General features: G+C 49.0%; 1 protein-coding gene across 3 annotated transcripts in view; it reads right to left on the bottom strand.

Moving 5' to 3' along the window:
• LOC143276939 (oxaloacetate tautomerase fahd2, mitochondrial-like) overlaps window positions 1-25,814 on the bottom strand; it is a 58,750-nt gene that overhangs the window by 3,382 nt on the left and 29,554 nt on the right. Inside the window, exons 6-7 of one of the 3 annotated variants that reach the window (XR_013053663.1) lie at window positions 20,870-20,957; window positions 8,455-8,568 (exon numbers count right to left, since the gene is read on the bottom strand). Coding sequence is in view for 1 of the 3 variants with exons in the window: in XM_076581614.1 (XP_076437729.1) it covers window positions 8,506-8,568; window positions 20,870-20,957 (151 nt within the window). In the remaining 2 variants the exon portion in view is untranslated. Of the gene's footprint in view, window positions 1-7,894; window positions 8,569-20,869; window positions 20,958-25,814 lie in introns of those variants that run through there. The other 2 variants (XR_013053661.1, XM_076581614.1) reach the window with 2 other exon arrangements.

The raw sequence follows: 25,814 nt of genomic DNA on the forward strand, positions 1-25,814 counted from the left end.
TCGTATGGAGAGAGTTAAGACAGACATGCACACATCACACAGTGACAGTGACACATCACATGGTGACAGTGCACACATCACAGTGACTGACACATCAGACAGTAACACATCACAGTGACACATCACACAATGACACCACACAGTGACAGTTACACATCACACAGTGACACATCACAAAGTAACAGTGAAACATCATATAGTGACAGTGACACATCAGACAGTAACACATCACAGTGACACATCAGACAGTAACACATCACAGTGACACATCAGACACTGACAGTGACACATCAGACAGTGACAGTGACACATCAGACAGTGACAGTGACACATCAGACACTGACACAAAACATAGTGACAGTGACACATCAGACACTGACACAAAACATAGTGACAGTGACACATCAGACACTGACACAAAACATAGTGACAGTGACACATCAGACACTGACACAAAACATAGTGACAGTGACACATCAGACAGTAACACATGACAGTGACACATCAGACACTGACACAAAACATAGTGACAGTGACACATCAGACACTGACACAAAACATAGTGACAGTGCACACATCATACAGTGCCACATCACAGTGCCACCTCACATAGTGACAGTGACACATCACACAGTGACAGTGACACGTCACACAGTGCCACCTCACATAGTGACAGTGACACATCATACAGTGACATCACAGTGCCACATCACAGTGCCACCTCACATAGTGACAGTGACACATCACACAGTGACAGTGACACGTCACACAGTGCCACCTCACATAGTGACAGTGACACATCATACAGTGACATCACAGTGCCACATCACAGTGCCACCTCACATAGTGACAGTGACACATCACACAGTGACAGTGACACGTCACACAGTGACACCTCACATAGTGACACATCATACAGTGACACATTACACAGTAACAGTGAAACATCAGACAGTGACAGTGACACATCACACAGTGACAGTGGCACGTCACACAGTGACACCTCACATAGTGACAGTGACACATCACACAGTGACAGTGACAAGTCACACAGTGACACCTCACATTGTGACACATCTCACAATGACAATGACACATCATACAGTGACACATTACACAGTAACAGTGAAACATCAGACAGTGACAGTGACACATCACACAGTGACAGTGACACGTCACACAGTGACACCTCACATAGTGACAGTGACACATCACACAGTGACAGTGACAAGTCACGCAGTGACACCTCACATTGTGACACATCTCACAATGACAATGACACATCATACAATGACACATTACACAGTAACAGTGAAACATCAGACAGTGACAGTGACACATCACACAGTGGCAGTGACACGTCACACAGTGACACCTCACATAGTGACAGTGACACATCACACAGTGACAGTGACAAGTCACACAGTGACACCTCACATTGTGACACATCTCACAATGACAATGACACATCATACAGTGACACATTACACAGTAACAGTGAAACATCAGACAGTGACAGTGACACATCACACAGTGGCAGTGACACGTCACACAGTGACACCTCACATAGTGACAGTGACACATCATACAGTGACACATCACATAGTGACAGTGACACATCATACAGTGATACATCACACAGTGACACATCTCACAATGACAATGACACATCATACAGTGACACATTACACAGTAACAGTGAAAGATCAGACAGTGACAGTGCACACAGTGACACATCATACAGTGACACAGTGAACACTGTACACAGTGACAGTGCACACAGTGACACATCATACAGTGACACAGTGAACACTGTACACAGTGACAGTGCACACAGTGAACACTGTACACAGTGACAGTGCACACAGTGACACATCATACAGTGACACAGTGAACACTGTACACAGTGACAGTGCACACAGGAGGAACTTCAAGAGAAAGGCACACAGGGAGAGGTGACAGGCAAGAATGGCAACGTGTTGAGCAGGCCCCATGTCATCAGCCCCCTTTACAGCCTATGACACATGGTGACAATGGAGTGTCAGTTCAGTGTCAGTTTATCATCAGTCCCCTTTACAGCCTATGACACATGGTGACAATGGAGTGTCAGTTCAGTGTCAGTTTATCATCAGCCCCCTTTACAGCCTATGACACATGGTGACAATGGAGTGTCAGTTCAGTGTCAGTTTATCATCAGTCCCCTTTACAGCCTATGACACATGGTGACAATGGAGTGTCAGTTCAGTGTCAGTTTATCATCAGTCCCCTTTACAGCCTATGACACATGGTGACAATGGAGTGTCAGTTGAGTGTCAGTTTATCATCAGCCCCCTTTACAGCCTATGACACATGGTGACAATGGAGTGTCAGTTGAGTGTCAGTTTATCATCAGCCCCCTTTACAGCCTATGACACATGGTGACAATGGAGTGTCAGTTCAGTGTCAGTTTATCATCAGTCCCCTTTACAGCCTATGACACATGGTGACAATGGAGTGTCAGTTCAGTGTCAGTTTATCATCAGTCCCTGTACACCTGCATACTGATGTGGCCCTGTATACACTTTACAGGGCCACGTTAGTACACACTTTACAAGGCCACATCAGTATACACAGTGCATGGCCACGTCAGTGTACACAGTGCATGGCCCGTCAGCATACACTTTACAGGGCCACATCAGTATACACTGTACATGGCCACATCAGTATACACTTTATAGGGCCCCATCAGTATTCACTTTACAAGGTTATGTCAGTGTACACTTTAAATAGCCACGTCAGTATGCACTGTACAGGGCCAAATCAGTGCACACAGTGCATGGCCACATCAGTATAGACAATACAGGGCCACATCAGTATAGACAATACAGGGCCACGTCAGTCTTCACAGTACAGGGCTACATCAGTATAGACAATACAGGGCCACGTCAGTCTTCACAGTACAGGGCTACATCAGTATAGACAATACAGGGCCACGTCAGTCTTCACAGTACAGGGCCACATCAGTATAGACAATACAGGGCCACATCAGTATAGACAATACAGGGCCACATCAGTATAGACAATACAGGGCCACGTCAGTCTTCACAGTACAGGGCTACATCAGTATAGACAATACAGGGCCACGTCAGTCTTCACAGTACAGGGCCACATCAGTATAGACAATACAGGGCTACATCAGTATAGACAATACAGGGCCACGTCAGTCTTCACAGTACAGGGCTACATCAGTATAGACAATACAGGGCTACATCAGTATAGACAATACAGGGCCACGTCAGTCTTCACAGTACAGGGCTACATCAGTATAGACAATACAGGGCCACGTCAGTCTTCACAGTACAGGGCTACATCAGTATAGACAATACAGGGCCACGTCAGTCTTCACAGTACAGGGCTACATCAGTATAGACAATACAGGGCCACGTCAGTCTTCACAGTACAGGGCTACATCAGTATAGACAATACAGGGCTACATCAGTATAGACAATACAGGGCTACATCAGTATAGACAATACAGGGCCACGTCAGTCTTCACAGTACAGGGCTACATCAGTATAGACAATACAGGGCCACGTCAGTCTTCACAGTACAGGGCTACATCAGTATAGACAATACAGGGCCACGTCAGTCTTCACAGTACAGGGCTACATCAGTATAGACAATACAGGGCTACATCAGTATAGACAATACAGGGCCACGTCAGTCTTCACAGTACAGGGCTACATCAGTATAGACAATACAGGGCTACATCAGTATAGACAATACAGGGCCACGTCAGTCTTCAAAGTACAGGGCTACATCAGTATAGACAATACAGGGCTACATCAGTATAGACAATACAGGGCCACATCAGTCTTCACAGTACAGGGCCACATCAGTATAGACAATACAGGGCCACGTCAGTCTTCACAGTACAGGGCCACATCAGTATAGACAATACAGGGCCACGTCAGTCTTCACAGTACAGGGCTACATCAGTATAGACAATACAGGGCCACGTCAGTCTTCACAGTACAGGGCTACATCAGTATAGACAATACAGGGCCACATCCATATACACTGGACAGGGCAACATCAGTTTACACTGGACAGGGTAACATCGGTATACACTGGACAGGGCCACATCGGTATACACTGGACAGGGCCACATCAGTATACACTGTCAAGGCCCTGAAAGCATGCTGGATTTATGTGAACATCAGGCATCTGCTTCATTTTTTTTTTTTTTTTTACCTCGCAGCATGTTGTGTTGCAAATATGGATCAGTCCTCATGATTTGACACCTTGTAACTGAAAACTTAAACTGTGCAGTGCCATGTCAGTATACACAGTTCTGGGACACAGTACACGGCTAAGTCAGTATACACACTCAGTATACACAAGTATAAGGCTATGTCAACAGTCAGTCAGTATACACAGTCAGTATACACAAGTATAAGGCTATGTCAACAGATAGTATACACAGTCAGTATACACAAGCATAAGGCTATGTCAACAGATAGTATACACACTCAGTATACACAAGCATAAGGCTATGTCAATAGATAGTCAGTATACACAGTCAGTATACACAAGTGTAAGGCTATGTCAACAGACAGTATATGTAGTACAGGGACAAGTCAGCATACCATGGAAAATGGGATCACAATGGAAATAGCAAAATCATCATGGAAAAAGGATCGGATCGTTATGGAATGGAAAGGATCACAATGGAAAAGTCAGGGGTCAAAGTGCAAAGTGTCACAATATTTATTATAAAACAAAACTAAGTTGGGAAGCCACTGTAAAAAAATAACGTAACAAAAGGGCCTCGACTTCTTTTACTTAACATGAATACACCCATAACCAAGCCTTGTGGACCTGTGCTGGATGATGGAGAAGTGGCTGGATGATGGAGAAGTGGCTGGATGATGGAGAAGTGGCTGGATGATGGAGAAGTGGCCAGGTAAACAGAGAGAGAGGGAGACAGGACCTAGGCTGGATGATGGAGCAGTGGCTGGATGATGGGGAAGTGGCTGGATGATGGGGAGGTGGCTGGATGATGGGGAGGTGGCTGGATGAAGTGGCTGGATGATGGAGAAGTGGCTGGATGATGGGGAGGTGGCTGGATGAAGTGGCTGGATGATGGGGAGGTGGCTGGATGATGGGGAGGTGGCTGGATGATGGGGAAGTGGCTGGATGATGGGGAGGTGGCTGGATGATGGGGAGGTGGCTGGATGAAGTGGCTGGATGATGGGGAAGTGGCTGGATGATGGGGAGGTGGCTGGATGATGGGGAGGTGGCTGGATGAAGTGGCTGGATGATGGGGAGGTGGCTGGATGAAGTGGCTGGATGATGGGGAGGTGGCTGGATGATGGGGAAGTGGCTGGATGATGGAGAAGTGGCTGGATGATGGGGAGGTGGCTGGATGATGGGGAGGTGGCTGGATGATGGGGAAGTGGCTGGATGATGGGGAGGTGGCTGGATGATGGGGAAGTGGTAAACAGAGAAAGAGGGAGACAGGAACCCCCTCTGACAACATGGGGAACCAAGGGAAGCTACCCATGTTGCCAAGCAGAGTAACCATTTTCCAATCACCATCATCATTGATGACCATGGCTTTGTCTAACCCTTTCAATTTCATTTTTGTGAATTATCTTTCCTTTTTTCTTTTTTTAAAGCACTCTCAGCTTTCTTCTTCTCCAACATCATGCTTGTTAGCTCACGTAGGATGCATGATAAATGAGACTCTCGAGAGGTGGGGAGGGGGGGTTGAGGGGGGCAGGGCAGGGAGAGAGTTGGTAAGGGGGGGGAGGGGACAGGGCAGGGAGAGAGGGGGGACAGGGCAGGGAGAGAGAGGGGGACAGGGCAGGGAGAGAGGGGGGGAGGGAGAGAGGGGGGACAGGGCAGGGAGAGAGAGGGGGGACAGGGCAGGGAGAGAGGGGGGGAGGGAGAGAGGGGGGACAGGGCAGGGAGAGAGGGGGGGAGGGAGAGAGGGGGGACAGGGCAGGGAGAGGGGGGGGGAGGGAGAGAGGGGGGGGACAGGGCAGGGAGAGAGGGGGGACAGGGCAGGGAGAGAGGGGGGGAGGGAGAGAGGGGGGACAGGGCAGGGAGAGAGGGGGGGAGGGAGAGAGGGGGGACAGGGCAGGGAGAGAGGGGGGAGGGAGAGAGGGGGGACAGGGCAGGGAGAGAGGGGGGACAGGGCAGGGAGAGAGGGGGGACAGGACAGGGAGAGAGAGGGGGGACAGGGCAAGAGAGGGGGGACAGGGCAGGGAGAGAGGGGGGACAGGACAGGGAGAGAGAGGGGGGACAGGGCAGGGAGAGAGGGGGGACAGGGCAGGGAGAGAGGGGGGGAGGGAGAGAGGGGGGACAGGGCAGGGAGAGAGGGGGGGAGGGAGAGGGGGGGCGAGAAAGAGAGGGGGGACAGGGAGAGAGGTGGGGACAGGGCAGGGAGAGAGGGGGGGACAGGGCAGGGAGAGAGGGGGGGACAGGGCAGGGAGAGAGGGGGGACAGGGCAGGGAGAGAGGGGGGGGGGACAGGGCAGGGAGAGAGATGGGGGAGGGAGAGAGGGGGGACAGGGCAGGAAGAGAGGGGGGGACAGGGCAGGGAGAGAGAGGGGGGAGGGAGAGAGGGGGGACAGGGCAGGGAGAGAGGGGGGACAGGGCAGGGAGAGAGAGGGGGGACAGGGCAGGGAGAGAGGGGGGGCAGGGCAGGGAGAGAGGGGGGACAGGGCAGGGAGAGAGGGGGGGCAGGGCAGGGAGAGAGGGGGGACAGGGCAGGGAGAGAGGGGGGGACAGGGCAGGGAGAGAGGTGGGGAGGGAGAGAGGGGGGACAGGGCAGGGAGAGAGGGGGGGGACAGGGCAGGGAGAGAAAGGGGGGAGGGAGAGAGGGGGGACAGGGCAGGGAGAGAGAGGGGGGACAGGGCAGGGAGAGAGGTGGGGAGGGAGAGAGGGGGGACAGGGCAGGGAGAGAGAGGGGGGACAGGGCAGGGAGAGAGAGGGGGGAGGGAGAGAGGGGGGACAGGGCAGGGAGAGAGAGGGGGGACAGGGCAGGGAGAGAGGGGGGGAGGGAGAGAGAGGGGGGACAGGGCAGGGAGAGGGGGGACAGGGCAGGGAGGCAACAGGGAGAGATGGGGGGACAGGGAGAGATGGGGGGGAAAGGGCAGGGAGAGATGGGGGGACAGGGTAGGGAGAGATGGGGGGGACAGGGCAGGGAGAGAGAGGGGGGACAGGGCAGGGAGGCAACAGGGAGAGATGGCGGGACAGGGCAGGGAGGGGGGGGACAGGGAGAGATGGGGGGGACAGGGCAGGGAGAGAGGGGGGGACAGGGAGAGATGGGGGGACAGGGCAGGGAGAGAGGGGGGGACAGGGCAGGGAGAGATGGGGGGGACAGGGCAGGGAGAGATGGGGGGACAGGGCAGGGAGAGATGGGGGGACAGGGCAGGGAGAGATGGGGGGACAGGGCAGGGAGAGAGGGGGGGACAGGGCAGGGAGAGATGGGGGGACAGGGCAGGGAGAGAGGGGGGGACAGGGCAGGGAGAGATGGGGGGACAGGGCAGGGAGAGAGGGGGGGACAGGGCAGGGAGAGATGGGGGGAACAGGGGAGGGAGAGAGGGGGGACAGGGCAGGGAGAGAGGGGGGGAAAGGGGAGGGAGAGAGGGGGGACAGGGCAGGGAGAGATGGGGGGAAAGGGGAGGGAGAGAGGGGGGACAGGGCAGGGAGAGAGGGGGGGACAGGGCAGGGAGAGAAGGGGGACAGGGCAGGGAGAGAGGGGGGGACAGGGCAGGGAGAGAGGGGGGGACAGGGCAGGGAGAGAGGGGGGGACAGGGCAGGGAGAGATGGGGGGAACAGGGGAGGGAGAGAGGGGGGACAGGGCAGGGAGAGAGGGGGGGAAAGGGGAGGGAGAGAGGGGGGACAGGGCAGGGAGAGATGGGGGGAAAGGGGAGGGAGAGAGGGGGGACAGGGCAGGGAGAGAGGGGGGGACAGGGCAGGGAGAGAGGGGGGACAGGGCAGGGAGAGAGGGGGGGGACAGGGCAGGGAGAGAGGGGGGGACAGGGCAGGGAGAGAGGGATTTTGAGAAAGAGTGGACATGAATGATTCAAGTAACTTGTAACTTTTCTGTTCATGTTACCCTGAGCTCTTAGAGAGAAAGGGTGCTATATAAATCATATTATAATAATCATTGTCATTATATCATTATTATATATAAAGCACAGAGTACACATGGTCAATCACTTTCAGTCAGGCTCATGTTATCTATCAGAGCACTTGAAAAATCAATGTGAAACCTGTAAACAATGATACTATTTTTATACAGTATATATTTAACTTTTGGATTCACAACAAAAACATTCTGATTCTTTCTATTTTACCTGAACACAATTATAGGACTGCCGGCTTTCCACCGGGCCAATGGCTAATGCTCCAAGATTCAGAGCCATTTTGTTGTGCCTTCATTCACATTTTGCAGTCACACCTGGATGGATATATGGTCAGCCAGCCACTGGTCAGCCGGTCACAGCACACATCACACCACTCTGTTGGTCAGTTTGCCAATGCCCTCAATTCCCACTTCTACCACGTCCCCCTTCTGAAACACACACACACACACACACACACTCACCTTCATAATACAGAGGAAAAAAGGGACAAAAAAGAAGGCCTTTGTAACTAAATTCAGTAGAGATGCTAAATGTTTATGTGGACTGCCTATTTCTAGGAAGCATGTTATTCTTCAATACCAAAGCTTAAGAAAATCTGTATCCATTTTTTCTCAGATTACTGTATTCTTCATCTCTAGACTTGACAATTTTAAGATATTGCCAGATATTGCACTTTTCTCAGATATATCTTGTATTCTTGACATGACAATTTTAAGATATTGTCAGATATTGCACTTTTCTCAGATATATCTTGTATTCTTGACATGACAATTTTAAGATATTGCCAGATATTGCACTTTTCTCAGATATATCTTGTATTCTTGACATGACAATTTTAAGATATTGTCAGATATTGCACTTTTCTCAGATATCTCTTGTATTCTTGACATGACAATTTTAAGATATTGTCAGATATTGCACTTTTCTCAGATATCTCTTGTATTCTTGACATGACAATTTTAAGATATTGTCAGATATTGTCAGAGGATTGCTGAATAGTCCTAAAGGACACCTGTAACAGTTGTTGGTAGATTGTTTGGCATTTTCATCTCTTCAGTATATTACAAAATTGCTGATGTTAGATTCTTGGATGTATTTATGTGTTCATTATGTTCCATATTTTCCCTCTAGATTCTGAAAACCTTTCCTCCATACAAAATACACTCTCACACATTCATTAACACAGAGAGAGAGAGAGAGAGAGAGAGAGAGAGAGAGAGTCACACATACTACTCAGTGTGTACTACGTCTAATATCATTTAACCCTTTCGCTGCTTGGGAAACAAGATTTGAATGAAATCAATTTACCAGGGATTTTTCACAAAAATGGTCATATAACCACACCTGTTGTGTTTCATCCTACATGCCCCTTAGACACCCACACCTGTTGTGATTCATCCTACATGCCCCTTAGACACCCACACCTGTTGTGATTCATCCTACATGTCCCATAGACACCCACACCTGTTGTGATTCATCCTACATGCCCCATAGACACCCACACCTGTTGTGTTTCATCCTACATGTCCCATAGACACCCACACCTGTTGTGTTTCATCCTACATGTCCCATAGACACCCACACCTGCTGTGATTCATCCTACATGTCCCACAGACACCCACACCTGCTGTGATTCATCCTACATGTCCAATAGACACACACACCTGTTGTGTTTCATCCTACATGTCCCATAGACACCCACACCTGTTGTGATTCATCCTACATATCCCATAGACACCCACACCTGTTGTGTCCTACATGCTCCATAGACACCCACACCTGTTGTGTTTCATCCTACATGTCCCATAGACACCCACACCTGTTGTGATTCATCCTACATATCCCATAGACACCCACACCTGTTGTGTTTCATCCTACATGCTCCAAAGACACCCACACCTGTCGTGTCCTACATGCCCCATAGACACCCACACCTGTTGTGTTTCATCCTACATGCCCCTTTGACACCCACACCTGTTGTGTCCCACATGTCCCATAGACACCCACACCTGTTGTGTTTCATCCTACATGTCCCATAGACACCCACACTTTTTGTGATTCATCCTACATGCCCCATAGACACCCACACCTGTTGTGTCCTACATGCCCCATAGACACCCACACCTGTTGTGTTTCATCCTACATGCCCCTTTGACACCCACACCTGTTGTGTCCCACATGTCCCATAGACACCCACACCTGTTGTGTTTCATCCTACATGTCCCATAGACACCCACACTTTTTGTGATTCATCCTACATGCCCCATAGACACCCACACCTGTTGTGTCCTACATGCCCCATAGACACCCACACCTGTTGTGTTTCATCCTACATGCCCCTTAGACACCCACACCTGTTGTGTTTCATCCTACATACCCCATAAACACCCACATCTGATGTGTATCATCTCACATGCCCCATAGACACCCACACCTGATGTGTCCTACATGCCCCATAGACACTCACACCTGATGTGTCCTACACGCCCCATAGACACCCACACCTGTTGTGTCCTACATGCCCCATAGACACCCACACCTGATGTGTCCTACATGCCCCATAGACACCCACACCTGTTGTGTCCTACATGCCCCATAGACACCCACACCTGTTGTGTCTTACATGCCCCATAGACACCCACACCTGATATGTCCTACATGCCCCATAGACACCCACACCTGTTGTGTCCTACATGCCCCATAGACACCCACACCTGATATGTCCTACATGCCCCATAGACACCCACACCTGTTGTGTCCTACATGCCCCATAGACACCCACACCTGTTGTGTCTTACATGCCCCATAGACACCCACACCTGATATGTCCTACATGCCCCATAGACACCCACACCTGTTGTGTCCTACATGTCCCATAGACACCCACACCTGTTGTGTCCTACATGCCCCATAGACACCCACAACTGATGTGTCTTACATGCCCAAACAGACACTCACACCTGTTGTGTCCTACATACCCCATAGACACCCACACCTGATGTGTCCTACATGCTCCATAGACACACACCTGATGTGTCCTACATGCCCCACAGACACCCACACCTGATGTGTCCTACATGCCCCATAGACACCCACACCTGATATGTATCATCTCACATGCCCCACAGACAGCCACACCTGTTGTGTCCTACATGCCCCATAGACAGCCACACCTGTTGTGTCCTACATGCCCCACAGACACTCACACCTGTTGTGTCCTACATGCCCCATAGACAGCCACACCTGTTGTGTCCTACATGCCCCACAGACACTCACACCTGTTGTGTACTACATGCCCCATAGACATTCACACCTGTTGTGTCCTACATGCCCCATAGACACCCACACCTATTGTGTCATACATGCCCCATAGACACCCACACCTATTGTGTCCTACATGCCCCATAGACACCCACACCTGTCGTGTCCTACATGCCCCATAGACACTCACACCTGTTGTGTCCTACATGCCCTATAAACACCCACACCTGTTGTGTCCTACATGCTCCATAGACACACCTGTTGTGTCCTACATGTCCCATAGACACCCACACCTGTTGTGTCCTACATGCTCCGTAGACACCCACACCTGTTGTGTCCTACATGCCCCATAGACACCCACACCGGTTGTGTCCTACATGTCCCATAGACACCCACACCTGTTGTGTCCTACATGCCCCATAGACACCCACACCTGTTGTGTCCTACATGCCCCATAGACACCCACACCTGCTGTGTCCCACATGTCCCATAGACACCCACACCTGTTGTGTCCTACATGCCCCATAGACACCCACACCTGTTGTGTCCTACATGCCCCATAGACACTCACACCTGATGTGTCCTACATGCCCGATAGACACCCACACCTGATGTATCCTACATGCCCCATAGACACTCACACCTGATATGTATCATCTCACATGCCCCATGCACTCACACCTGATGTGTCCTACATGCTCCATAGACACCCACACCTGTTGTGTCATACATGCCCCATAGACACCCACACCTGATGTGTATCATCTCACATGCCCCATAGACACCCACACCTGTTGTGTCCTACATGCCCCATAGACACCCACACCTGTTGTGTCCTACATGCCCCATAGACACCCACACCTGTTGTGTCCTACATGCCCCATAGACACCCACACCTGTTGTGTCATACATGCCCCATAGACACCCACACCTGATGTGTATCATCTCACATGCCCCATAGACACCCACACCTGATGTGTATCATCTCACATGTGCCATAGACACCCACACCTGATGTGTATCATCTCACATGAGCCATAGACACCCACACCTGATGTGTATCATCTCACATGAGCCATAGACACCCACACCTGATGTGTACCATCTCACATGAGCCATAGACACCCACACCTGATGTGTATCATGTCACATGAGCCACAGACACCCACACCTGATGTGTATCATCTCACATGAGCCATAGACACCCACACCTGATGTGTATCATCTCACATGAGCCATAGACACCCACACCTGATGTGTATCATCTCACATGAGCCATAGACACCCACACCTGATGTGTAAATGAAATGAAATGAAATTATGGTGCTTAGAGCCTCGCCGACCACTAAGGCCATCTCAAGGCTATCGCCGCGTCAATTACTGCTACAAGGCTAAAAAAAAACAACCAATTAAAACGAGTCACCACTTCAAACTTTCCACTCCAAAGTTAAAAAAAAACTTCCATAGTTTAAAACCTTCAAATCTGGTTAAAAAGGTTCACTTCTTTTAAGAAATCCATCAGCGCCCACGGAGGGACATCACGAAACAAAGTCTTCAAAGAAACCGCCGTGTAATGTCTGCGTCTAACGTCATGCAGATCCCAACAGTCAAGGAGCACGTGTTTCACGGTGAGAGGCTCGTCACAGGGAACGCATCGAGGGGCCTCCTCCCCCTTCAACAAGTAAGAATGAGTAAAAAAAGTGTGCCCCGTACGCAGTCTGCACAGCACAGATTCCTCCTTTCTGTTCTTCACCCCCGAAGGGAGGGTCTCCCCCAGGTCCGGACGGATCTGGAAGAGCTTGTTGTCCATCTGGGTGTTCCACTTCTCTTGCCAAAGATCCTTAACGTAAGTATTGACCTTCCGCTTCATGTCTGTATAGGGTACCAAGGATCTGGACAATTCTTTCTTTACAGCGTTCCTGGCCAGCAGGTCCGCCCTTTCGTTACCACGAATGCCAACATGTCCGGGAACCCAGGCCAACACAACCTCGTATCCTTTCTTCGTTGCGAGAGTAAAAGTTTCATAAAATTCCAGCAGTTTGGGATGAGTGATATTCCTGCAGGCGATCGCCTCCAGGGCTGATAAGGAGTCGGAAAAGATCATGAATCTCTTCTGTTTGGAAGAGAGAACCATTTTTAACCCCAGGACCAGTGCGGTCAGTTCCGCGGTGTATACCGAGCTGTCAGACAGGATGTGTTCCGTTGAGGGCCGGTCAGGAAAGGCGGGACAGAACGCAGATGCGGCGACTCCGTCCTCTGACTTGGAACCGTCAGTGAAGATGCCTTGAAAGGTGGGGAATTTGTGGCACAGTTCCGAAAAGTAGGTTCTGTAGGCCAGAGAACTGGTGGTGTCCTTACGGTACGAGGCCAGATCAAATCGGACCTCAGGTGTTGTAAAGGTCCACGGGGGGCTGTCAGGGAACTTAGAGAAATCTGAGATGCCACTGACATCCAGATCGGCATTTTCCAAGTGCGGCTGAGAGGAGGTATGCAGTTTGGGTTGTCTGTAAATTTCTTATCGAAAGGGTTTTCGAATACAGCATCGTAAGCAGGGTTTGTAGGTTCTGAAAACAATTTCAAATAATAGTTCAGGGTCAGCTTCAGTCTGCGGTTGGAAAGAGGTGGTTCCCCCGCCTCCGCGTACAGGCTGTGCACAGGGGTGGTGCGGAAAGCACCTAAGCTGAGACGGAGCCCTTGGTGGTGTACAGGGTCCAACAGTTTCAGGTAGGACGGTCTGGCCGAGCCGTATACAACACTTCCATAATCCAGTTTGGACCGGACCAGGGCTCTGTAGAGGTGCAAGAGAGTCCTCTTATCAGCACCCCAGTTCGTGTGTGCCACAACTCGGATGATGTTCAGGGCTTTTAGGCAAGATATTTTCAGCTGTTTAATGTGGCTGAGAAAATTCAGCTTCTGATCGAAGACGACCCCTAGAAATCTGGCTTCCTTGACCGCCGGGATGGTGGATGTTCCCAGACGGATTTCAGGGTCCTGATAGAATTGGCGAAAATTATGAAAGTGGATGCATTCAGTTTTGGAGGACGAAAATGTGAAGCCATTCTCCTCTGCCCAACACTGGATTTTGTTGACGCAGAGCTGAAGCCGTCGCTGGATGCTGGCGTACGTGCTGCCGGTTGCATATAAGGCAAAATCATCCACGAACAGCGAGCTGTCCGATCCTTTCTGAACGGATTGAACGATGTCATTAATTTTGATGCTGAACAGAGCCGGCGACAGGATGCTCCCCTGCGGGACACCCAGCTCCTGCTCGTGAATGTCGGACAGGGTGGTGCCGACTCTCACCTGGAATTGTCTGTCTTGTAAAAAATTGTGGATAAACTGAGGCAGGCGTCCTCGGAAGCCGAGCTTGTGCAAGTCGGAAAGAATACCAAATTTCCACGTGGTATCGTAAGCTTTCTCCAGGTCAAAAAATATGGCCACCACATGTTGTTTGTTGACGAAAGCATTTCTTATCGTGGTTTCCAGACGAACCAGATGGTCAACGGTAGAGCGATGCTTGCGGAAACCGCATTGTTCCTTCGCCAGAAGGCCGACGGTCTCTAGTTTCCACATCAGTCTACCGTTGACCATCTTCTCCATCAGTTTGCAGACGCAGCTGGTCAGTGCAATTGGGCGGTAGTTGGAGGGGTTCGAGGGGTCTTTTCCCAGTTTCGGCAGTGGGATTATGAGGGCTTTCCGCCAGGAGGGTGGAAAGAAACCTGTGACCCAGATGTGGTTATAAACTTTAAGCAGGGTGTCCAGACAGGTTTGGGGAAGGTGCTTTAGGAGTTTATAATGGACTTCGTCCATTCCTGGACAGGAATCCGTACAGGTCTGAAGGGCAGATTTAAGTTCGTTCATTGTGAAAGGAAGGTTGTAATTCTCTGTGTTGTCGGAAAAGAAGTTACATGGTGTTTTTTCTGACAGGTTTTTGGTTTTAAGAAAGCGAGCAGATTTGTTAGCAGATCTCGAGTTCTGTTCTATTGTGGAGGCAAGCAAATTGGCAACTGCTTTCTTCTCTGTGACCAGAGCGTCTGAAAGTTTAAGATGGTGGAAGGTCGGGCATGCGTTTTTGCCCTTAATTCTTTTTAAAACCCTCCACACTTTCTTCTTGGGTGTGTTGGAGGTTAAGGAAGAGCAGAAATCTCTCCAAGACTTCCTCTGGCTCTTTTTTAAAAACATACCTGGCTTTCGCCCTCAGCTGTTGATGGGTTCGAACGCTATCGGACTCCGGTCTCCGAAAAGACGCGTCGCTGCGCTCTCTTCCGAGACTTGCGGGCCTCCCGACATTCCGCGTTGAACCAGGGCGTTCTAGGGACCTGAGGCTTGGAGGTAGACGATGGGACTGCTGCTTTGGCGCAATCTAAAACGATCCGAGTCAGAGCGTCAGCAGGGTCCTTGCTTTTCAATACTGTTTCTTCCTGCAGCTCCGCTCTTATCTTGGTGGTAAAAAAACTCCAGTCTGCTTTGTCGTAGTACAGGCGGTCAGGCAGAGAGTCACCTTCTCCATCTGTGGGGCGGAGGACGACAGGAAAGTGGTCACTCCCGTGCAGATCGTCGTGCACTTTCCACTCGTAGTCCAGGACCAACGATGGATCGCAGACCGACAGATCCAAACACGAGAGCTGTCCAGAGGACAGATGCAGGTAAGTGGGAGACTTGTCGTTAAGACAGCACAAGTCCATGTCAGAGAGAAGGTTTTCTAAGAGAAGACCTCGGGCTGATGTCATCTCACTTCCCCAGAGCGGGGAGTGTCCGTTGAAGTCGCCCAACAGTAAAAACGGACGTGGGAGCTGGTCGACCAGGTTCATGAGGTCCTGCCTCAGAACACGGACGGAAGGGGGAAGGTAGAGAGAGCAGACAGTGATGGTTTTCTCGAGCGTGACTCTGACTGCCACCGCCTGTAAAGGGGTGCTTAAAGAACTGTACTGTATAAAAGGGACTTTCGAATAAAAAGAGCGACACCTCCCGTCAACCCTCTTGCTTCGGTTGAGCGGGTTTAAAAACAGAGTTAAAACCAGAGAGAGATAAAACCTTGCCATCTCTTTGCAGAGTCTCCTGCAGTGCCAGCACTGAAGGTTTCAAAGCACGACAAAGCAGCTGGAGTTCCTGGAAGTTGGCATAGAATCCCCGGATATTCCAGTGGATCACTGCCATTAAAAAGGTTGTTTTTTTTAAAAAATAAAGCAGCAGCCTATTCCATCGCTACCCCCTGCTCCTCCACTTGCGGTGGCTCAAGGTCCGCCAGGATGGAATATTTGTTCTTTGACATAAATTTTTCGGGTTCCGACCGGGTCGGAATATCCACCACCTCGGCCCCTCCCGATCCCGCCGTGGCCGCAGCCCTCCCCTCCTTGAGTTTTGGAGGTGCGGGGGGCTTCCGGCCACTTCTGCCAGCCCGAGGGCCAGGCAGACGAGAGGCGGGGCGAGGGGGGCCGGGGGGGTGGGGGTGGGCGGGAGGCGGACAACGTGCCTCCGCCCGAGGCTTTTCTCTCCCGCCCAGCAGCCCCTGAGGACTGCCGCGCAGGATGGGAAGGGGTGGACACAGCGCCTCCACCCAAGGCCAACGGTTCTGACGAGGCGGTTAAGTCGTCCGTCTGCGTTCCTGTGGACGTCGTCTGGACTGCGACGTCCACCGTCCCGGATCTGACGACAGAGGCATACGACGTCCTAGGCGACGCGGCCTCCACCTGTTTCCTTGCCTCAAAGAAGGAAATTTTCTGTTCTGTCTTGACTTTCTGAATTTGTTTTTCTTTCTTCCAGGCGGGGCAGTCCTTCGATGAGGACGGGTGGCCACCTCCGCAGTTCGCACACAGGGCTGCACTGACGCAATCGCCCTGGTGCGCCGCCTTCGAACAGGTGCCACACGCCTCTTCCTCCTTACATCTGTCTCTCACGTGTCCGAATTTCTGACACTTAAAGCATCTCAGAGGGGACGGTACGTACAGGCTGACATTAACTAGCAGGTATCCGACCCGAATGTCCTTGGGGACATCCGGGCAGCAGAAGGTGAGGAAGAAAGTGTTGGTCGGGACTCTGTCCGACCCCTTCCTCACCATCACCCTGTACACATCGGTCACTCCCTGAGAGGACAGTTCGCTCTTGATCTCGGCCTCAGACACACCTTTCAACTCCGGGCATCTGATGACTCCCTTTGAGCAGTTGAGACCTTTGTGAGGGGAAATCTTCACTGCCCTATCCACGAAAGTGGTCGCCTTGAGAAGGAGCTGTGTCTGTCTTTTGGATTCTGTCTGTACTAAAAACGCTCCGCTCCTCAGCCTCTTGATGGATCTGAGCGATCCTGCCAGACACTGAAAGCCCTTCTGGACAGCGAAGGGGCTGAGAAGCCGACAAGGGCTTGTCGTCATCAGCGCCCTCCATCACTAGCCACGATGGCCAAAACCAGAGGTCTCGACGACCTCCGACTCAGAGTCTGAGTCGTCCGTTCCCTGTCGTCGTCTTTTTCCGAGTTTGGGGGGGTGTATTTGTTTAGGATTCATGTTGAAAGAAAATGTGAATTCATCCCTCCCTTACCCACCCACCATGGGGTCCCAACTTAGGGGCCAGGGTCAGGGAACACCAGCTTGACCCCTTCCAGGTTTCGGGAGGGATATACAACCAGCAGCCCAGCTCCAACGTGCTCCCCCCCGATCATGCCCAGCTCCCGGGGACAGAGAGCCGAGCACTACGGGGGTTACCTTCGTCAGCCACTAAACTGCCAGTCTTGACCCAGCCCACGAAGGGGTAGCGATTGACACACACGGGCCAATGTGTGCCGCCTGTCTTAGGAGAGGTCCGAGCCAAAGGGATGTGTTGAGAGCAGCGTGCTCTCTCAATCCCCAGGATCTCATTCCCCTCCATCACAGGTCGCGCCGCACGGCAAACACGGCGGGCCTAAAGAAGGCCGCAGAGAAAAAAAAGAATGTGGAAAAGAAGGCTTGATGGGCAGCTGAGGACAGAAAAGAGGCGGTAAAAAGAAGAACAAAGAATAGCGAAAGGGACAGTGGGTCACGTTTAGTTTGGGCCTCACTCACGACCTGTTCGGCATGGGAAGCCCTATCAGGGGCATCAGTACAAAACCACCACTTATTCAGCCCTAACAGCTACGATGGCTATGTAGGCTGTCAATTAAGACCTGGGACCAGAGCACCAAACCCCAAGAAGCACTGATGCCCCCGCCGACATAGCTCGCTCGATCACTGGCCACTAAGCCTCCCGACCACGACAAGGTAGTGACCCTCCCGGGAGTGGGTCAGGAGAACACCAGCCTGACCCCCTCCAGGTTTCGGGAGGACCTGATGTGTATCATCTCACATGAGCCATAGACACCCACACCTGATGTGTACCATCTCACATGAGCCACAGACACCCACACCTGATGTGTATCATCTCACATGCCCCATAGACACCCACACCTGATGTGTACCATCTCACATGCCCCATAGACACCCACACCTGATGTGTACCATCTCACATGCCCCATAGACACCCACACCTGATGTGTATCATCTCACATGCCCCATAGACACCCACACCTGATGTGTACCATCTCACATGTGCCATAGACACCCACACCTGATGTGTATCATCTCACATGCGCCATGGAAACCCATTGCCTGTTGTGTTGCTCTCAACAGTCCACAAGGAAACAATGTTTGGTTGCTATCAGCAGTCCACAGGGAACTATAAATAGTTCATTTCCATTTTCCAAGAAGTTCAAGTTCCCATTTCCCCAAATTTCAAGTTACCCGGTACCCATTTCCCCATAGTTTCCACGTCCCCGAAGTTCAGTTCCCCATTTGCCTACAGTTCAATTTGATTTCTCCATCATTAAGTTCCCATTTGCCTACAGTTCGATTTGTATTTCTCCAAGTTCCCATTTGCCTACAGTTCAATTTGATTTCTCCATCATTAAGTTCCCATTTGCCTACAGTTCAATTTGATTTCTCCATCATTTAGTTCCCATTTGCCTACAGTTCAATTTGATTTCTCCATCATTAAGTTCCCATTTGCCTACAGTTCAATCACAGTCAAATACATATAAACGTACATGAGCTCCAACACACACACACACCACACACATTACCCTGCACCTCCTCTACCCCCCTCCTCCACACACTCATTTCTAGTGTGCTTTCGTATCTGTGAAACTGCATGTTCGGTGCATATCTGTTATGCATGTGTGGGTGTATATGTGAATGTGTGTCTTCATGTTTTACATCTATTTGCTTATTTATCTTTTTTTTTTTTTTTTTCTTTAACATTATAGTTATTATTTATTTATTTATTTGTGTAAGCTTATCTATCATTTATTCACCTTTTTTTTTTCTTTTTTTTTTCCTCAAGGCCTGACTAAGCGCGTTGGGTTACGCTGCTGGTCAGGCATCTGCTTGGCAGATGTGGTGTAGCGTATATGGATTTGTCCGAACGCAGTGACGCCTCCTTGAGCTACTGAAACTGAAACTGAAACTACAGTTCAATTTGATTTCTCCAACATTAAGTTCCTATTGCCCAGTTCCCATTTACTCATAGTTCAGTTCCCTGTAGCCCACTGCTACATCCCCATTTCCCCATAGTTCAGTTCCCTGTAGCCCACTGCTACATCCCCATAGTTCAGTTCCCTGTAGCCCACTGCTACATCCCCATTTCCCCATAGTTCAGTTCCCTGTAGCCCACTGCTACATCCCCATTTCCCAATAGTTCAGTTCCCATTTGCCTATGGTACAATTCCCATTTCTCCACAATTCATTTCTGATTTCCCCATAGTTCACTTCCAATTTCCCCCATAGTTCAGTTCCATTTCTCCCACAGTTCAGTTCCTTTTTCCCCATAGTTCAGTTCCATTTCCCCCACAGTTCAGGTCCAATTTCCCCATAGTTCAGTTCAAATTTCCCCACAGTACAGTACAGTTCCAATTTCCCCACAGTTCAGTTTCAATTTCCCCACAGTTCAGTTACAGTTCTGTTCCAATTTCCCCACAGTTCAGTTCCAATTTCCCCAGAGTTCAGTAATTTCCCCACAGTTCAGTTCCAATTTCCCATAGTTCAGTTCAAACTCCCCATAGTTCAGTTCATATCTCACCATAGCTCAGTCCCCCCACCCCCACCCCCCACCCCTCCTTCACACCACTTCCTGTTTCTCCATGTCTCACACACTGACTGGCTGCAGGTCTGATCCAGGCACAGCTTCACTAATTTATACAGCTTTCATTTTCCACTGATGTCATTGAGATAACCAGCTTTCCTTTTCCACTGATGTCATTGAGATAACCAGCTTTCCTTTTCCACTGATGTCATTGAGATAACCAGCTTTCATTTTCCACTGATGTCACTGGGATAACCATTGGCATCTGGACTGCCAATCCTTTAAAACTATTCTAAGCACATCTAATTTCTTTATAGCTCTTGAAAACACATTCAATTTCTTTAAACTGTTGAAAACACAATCCACTCTATGTGAGTCATTCACCTTGAGAAATTCTGGTGGCTTGCGAAAGACTCCAACACCAGGTGGTGTGCCAGTCAATATCAGGTCACCTGGTTTCAGTGTCATGAACCTGAAAGATGAACACACATCAACAGTCTTCTGTCATGAACCTGAGAGATGAACACACTCAACAGTCTTTTGTCATGAACCTGAAAGATGAACATACATCAACAGTCTTCTGTCATGAACCTGAGAGATGAACACACATCAACAGTCTTCAGAGTCATGAACCTGAAAGATGAACACACATCAACAGTCTTCTGTCATGAACCTGAGAGATGAACACACATCAACAGTCTTCTGTCATGAACCTGAGAGATGAACACACATCAACAGTCTTCTGTCATGAACCTGAGAGATGAACACACATCAACAGTCTTCTGTCATGAACCTGAGAGATGAACACACATCAACAGTCTTTTGTCATGAACCTGAAAGATGAAAACACAACAACAGTCTTCTGTCATGAACCTGAGAGATGAACACACATCAACAGTCTTCTGTCATGAACCTGAGAGATGAACACACATCAACAGTCTTTTGTCATGAACCTGAAAGATGAACACACATCAACAGTCTTCTATCATGAACCTGAGAGATGAACACACATCAACAGTCTTTTGTCATGAACCTGAAAGATGAACACACATCAACAGTCTTCTGTCATGAACCTGAGAGATGAACACACATCAACAGTCTTCAGAGTCATGAACCTGAAAGATGAACACACATCAACAGTCTTCTGTCATGAACCTGAAAGATGAACACACATCAACATTGTCGTCAGTGTCATGAACTGAAAGATGAACACACATCAACATTGTCAGTGTCATGAACCTGAAAGATGAACACACAACATTGTCATCAGTGTCATGAACCTGAAAGATGAACACACATCAAAAATGTCATCAGTGTCATGAACCTGAAAGATGAACACACATCAACATTGTCATCAGTGTCATGAACCTGAGTGATGAACACACATCAACATTGTCATCAGTGTCATGAACCTGAGTGATGAACACACATCAACATTGTCATCAGTGTCATGAACCTGAGTAATGAACACACATCAACATTGTCATCAGTGTCATGAACCTGAAAGATGAACACACATCAACAATGTCATCAGTGTCATGAACCTGAAAGATGAACACACATCAACAATGTCATCAGTGTCATGAACCTGAAAGATGAACACACAACATTGTCATCAGTGTCATGAACCTGAGAGATGAACACACATCAACACTGTCATCCAGTGTCATGAACCTGAGAGATGAACACACATCAACATTGTCATCAGTGTCATGAACCTGAGAGATGAACACACATCAACATTGTCATCAGTGTCATGACCTGAGTGATGAACACAATCAACAATGTCATCAGTGTCATGCACCAACACACAACATTGTCGTCAGTGTCATGAACCTGAGAGATGATCACACATCAACACTGTCATCAGTGTCATGAACCCGAGTGATGAACACACATCAACATTGTCGTCAGTGTCATGAACCTGAGTGATGAACACACATCAACATTGTCGTCAGTGTCATGAATCTGAGTGATGAACACACAACAACAATGTCATCAGTGTCATGAACCAACACACAACATTGTCGTCAGTGTCATGAACCTGAGTGATGAACACACATCAACATTGTCATCAGTGCCATGAACCTGAGAGATGAACACACATCAACAATGTCATCAGTGTCATGAACCTGAGAGATGAACACACAACAACATTGTCATCAGTGTCATGAACTGAGTGATGAACACACATCAACAATGTCATCAGTGTCATGAACTGAGAGATGAAACCACACAACAACATTATCAGTGTCATGAACCTCAGAGATGAACACACAACAACAATGTCATCAGTGTCATGAACCAAACACACAACATTGTCATCAGTGTCATGAACCGGAGTGATGAACACACAACATTGTCATCAGTGTCATGAACCTGAGTGATGAACACACAACATTGTCGTCAGTGTCATGAACCTGAGTGATGAACACACATCAACATTGTCATCAGTGTCATGAACCTGAGAGATGAACACACACAACATTCTTATGAACCAACACACAACATTGTCATCAGTGTCATGAACCTGAGTAATGAACACACAACATTGTCATTAGTGTCATGAACCTGAGAGATGAACACACATCAACATTGTCATCAGTGTCATGAACTGAGAGATGAACACACATCAACATTGTCATCAGTGTCATGAACCAACACACAACATTGTCGTCCAGTGTCATGAACCTGAGAGATGAACACACATCAACATTGTCATCAGTGTCATGAACCAACACACAACATTGTCGTCAGTGTCATGAAACCTGAGTGATGAACACACATCAACAATGTCATCAGTGTCATGAACCAACACACAACATTGTCGTCAGTGTCATGAACCTGAGAGATGAACACACATCAACATTGTCATCAGTGTCATGAACCTGAAGTGATGAACACACATCAACATTGTCGTCAGTGTCATGAACCTGAGTGATGAACACACATCAACATTGTCATCGGTGTCATGAACCAACACACAACATTGTCGTCCAGTGTCATGAACATGAGAGATGAACACACATCAACATTGTCATCAGTGTCATGAACCTGAGTGATGAACACACATCAACAGTCTTTTGTCATGAACCTGAGAGATGAACACACATCAACATTGTCATCAGTGGTCATGAACCAACACACAACATTGTCGTCAGTGTCATGAACCTGAGTGATGAACACACATCAACATTGTCATCAGTGTCATGAACCTGAGTGATGAACACACATCAACATTGTCATCAGTGTCATGAACCTGAGTGATGAACACACATCAACAATGTCATCAGTGTCATGAACCTGAGAGATGAACACACATCAACAATGTCATCAGTGTCATGAACCTGAGAGATGAACACACATCAACACTGTCATCTGTGTCATGAACCTGAGAGATGAACACACAAAATTGTCATCAGTGTCATGAACCTGAGTGATGAACACACAACATTGTCATCAGTGTCATGAACCTGAGTGATGAACACACATCAACATTGTCATCAGTGTCATGAACCTCAGAGATGAACACACATCAACATTGTCATCAGTGTCATGAACCTGAAAGATGAACACACATCAACAATGTCATCAGTGTCATGAACCAACACACAACATTGTCGTCAGTGTCATGAACATGAGAGATGAACACACATCAACATTGTCGTCAGTGTCATGACCTGAGTGATGAACACACCTCAACAATGTCATCAGTGTCATGAACCTGAAGAGATGAACACCAACATTGTCATCAGTGTCATGAACAACACACAACATTGTCATCTGTGTCATGAACCTGAGAGATGAACACAACATCAACATTGTCATAAGTGTCATGAACCAACACACAACATTGTCGTCAGTGTCATGAACCTGAGTGATGAACACACATCAACATTGTCGTCAGTGTCATGACACCTGAGAGATGAACACACATCAACATTGTCATCAGTGTCATGACCCTGAGTGATGAACACACAACATTGTCATCAGTGTCATGAACCAACACACAACATTGTCGTCAGTGTCATGAACCTGAGAGATGAACACACATCAACATTGTCGTCAGTGTCATGAACCTGAGAGATGAACACACATCAACAATGTCATCAGTGTCATGAACCTGAGAGATGAACACACATCAACAATGTCATCAGTGTCATGAACCACACACATCAACACTGTCATCAGTGTCATGAACCTGAGTGATGAACACACATCAACAATGTCATCAGTGTCATGAACCTGAGAGATGAACACACATCAAATGTCATCAGTGTCATGAACCAGCACACATCAACACTGTCATCAGTGTCATGAACTGAGTGATGAACACACATCAACAATGTCATCAGTGTCATGAACCTGAGAGATGAACACACATCAACATTGTCATCAGTGTCATGAACCTGAGTGATGAACACACATCAACATTGTCGTCAGTGTCATGAACCTGAGTGATGAACACACATCAACAATGTCATCAGTGTCATGAACCTGAGAGATGAACACACATCAACAATGTCATCAGTGTCATGAACCAACACACATCAACACTGTCATCAGTGTCATGAACCTGAGTGATGAACACACATCAACACTTTCTTGTCAATCCTGTTACAATACCTATACAGGGCAACAATCCACAACACAGGGGTGCGCTCTAGATGTCTGATGTCTGTGTGCGGACCGTTAAGCCCCTAGTTCAGCCAGGGGAACCCGGGCTCCACACAGCATCAGTCAAAAAAAACACATCAAAAAACAAAAAACAAAAAAATTAAATCCTGTCCTGAAGCTATACTGATGCTGAGGCTCACAGCCAGGCCTCAGTCCTGGTCTTGAATGACTGAGGGGAAATGGCTGAGATTATATGGTCTGGAATCTGGTTCCACGGGCAGACAGCTGAAGGGAGGAAGGAGTGCCTGCAGGAGTCTGTGCGGGAGAAGGTACCTGTAGCTTCTCTGGGTGGCCTCAGACGGTTCTAATTGTCCGCACTGAAGTACCTTCCTGGGGTGCCACCTCAACTAAACCACCCATGATCTTGTACATCATGGTGGCCTTGGCTGCAGTGCCGGCGCACTTTGAGGGGGGTTGAGTTCCAGCCTGGTGATAAGCTCGGTTGCACTGGTGGTTGGGCGGAAGTCATGCATAATTCGCTGAGCTGGTCTGTGTTGTACCATCTCCAGGTGGTTGTGAGGATACTGTTGCGGGGAGTCCCAGACTGGTGCAGCATATTCTAGGATGGGCCTCACAAGCCCCTTGTAGCATGTTGTCTGCGTGATGTAGGGGCATCCTCTCAGGTTCCTATACATGAAGGCACTGGTCTTGT

The sequence above is a fragment of the Babylonia areolata genome, chromosome 2 (genome assembly GCF_041734735.1).
Source record: "Babylonia areolata isolate BAREFJ2019XMU chromosome 2, ASM4173473v1, whole genome shotgun sequence".
NCBI lineage: Eukaryota > Metazoa > Mollusca > Gastropoda > Neogastropoda > Buccinidae > Babylonia > Babylonia areolata.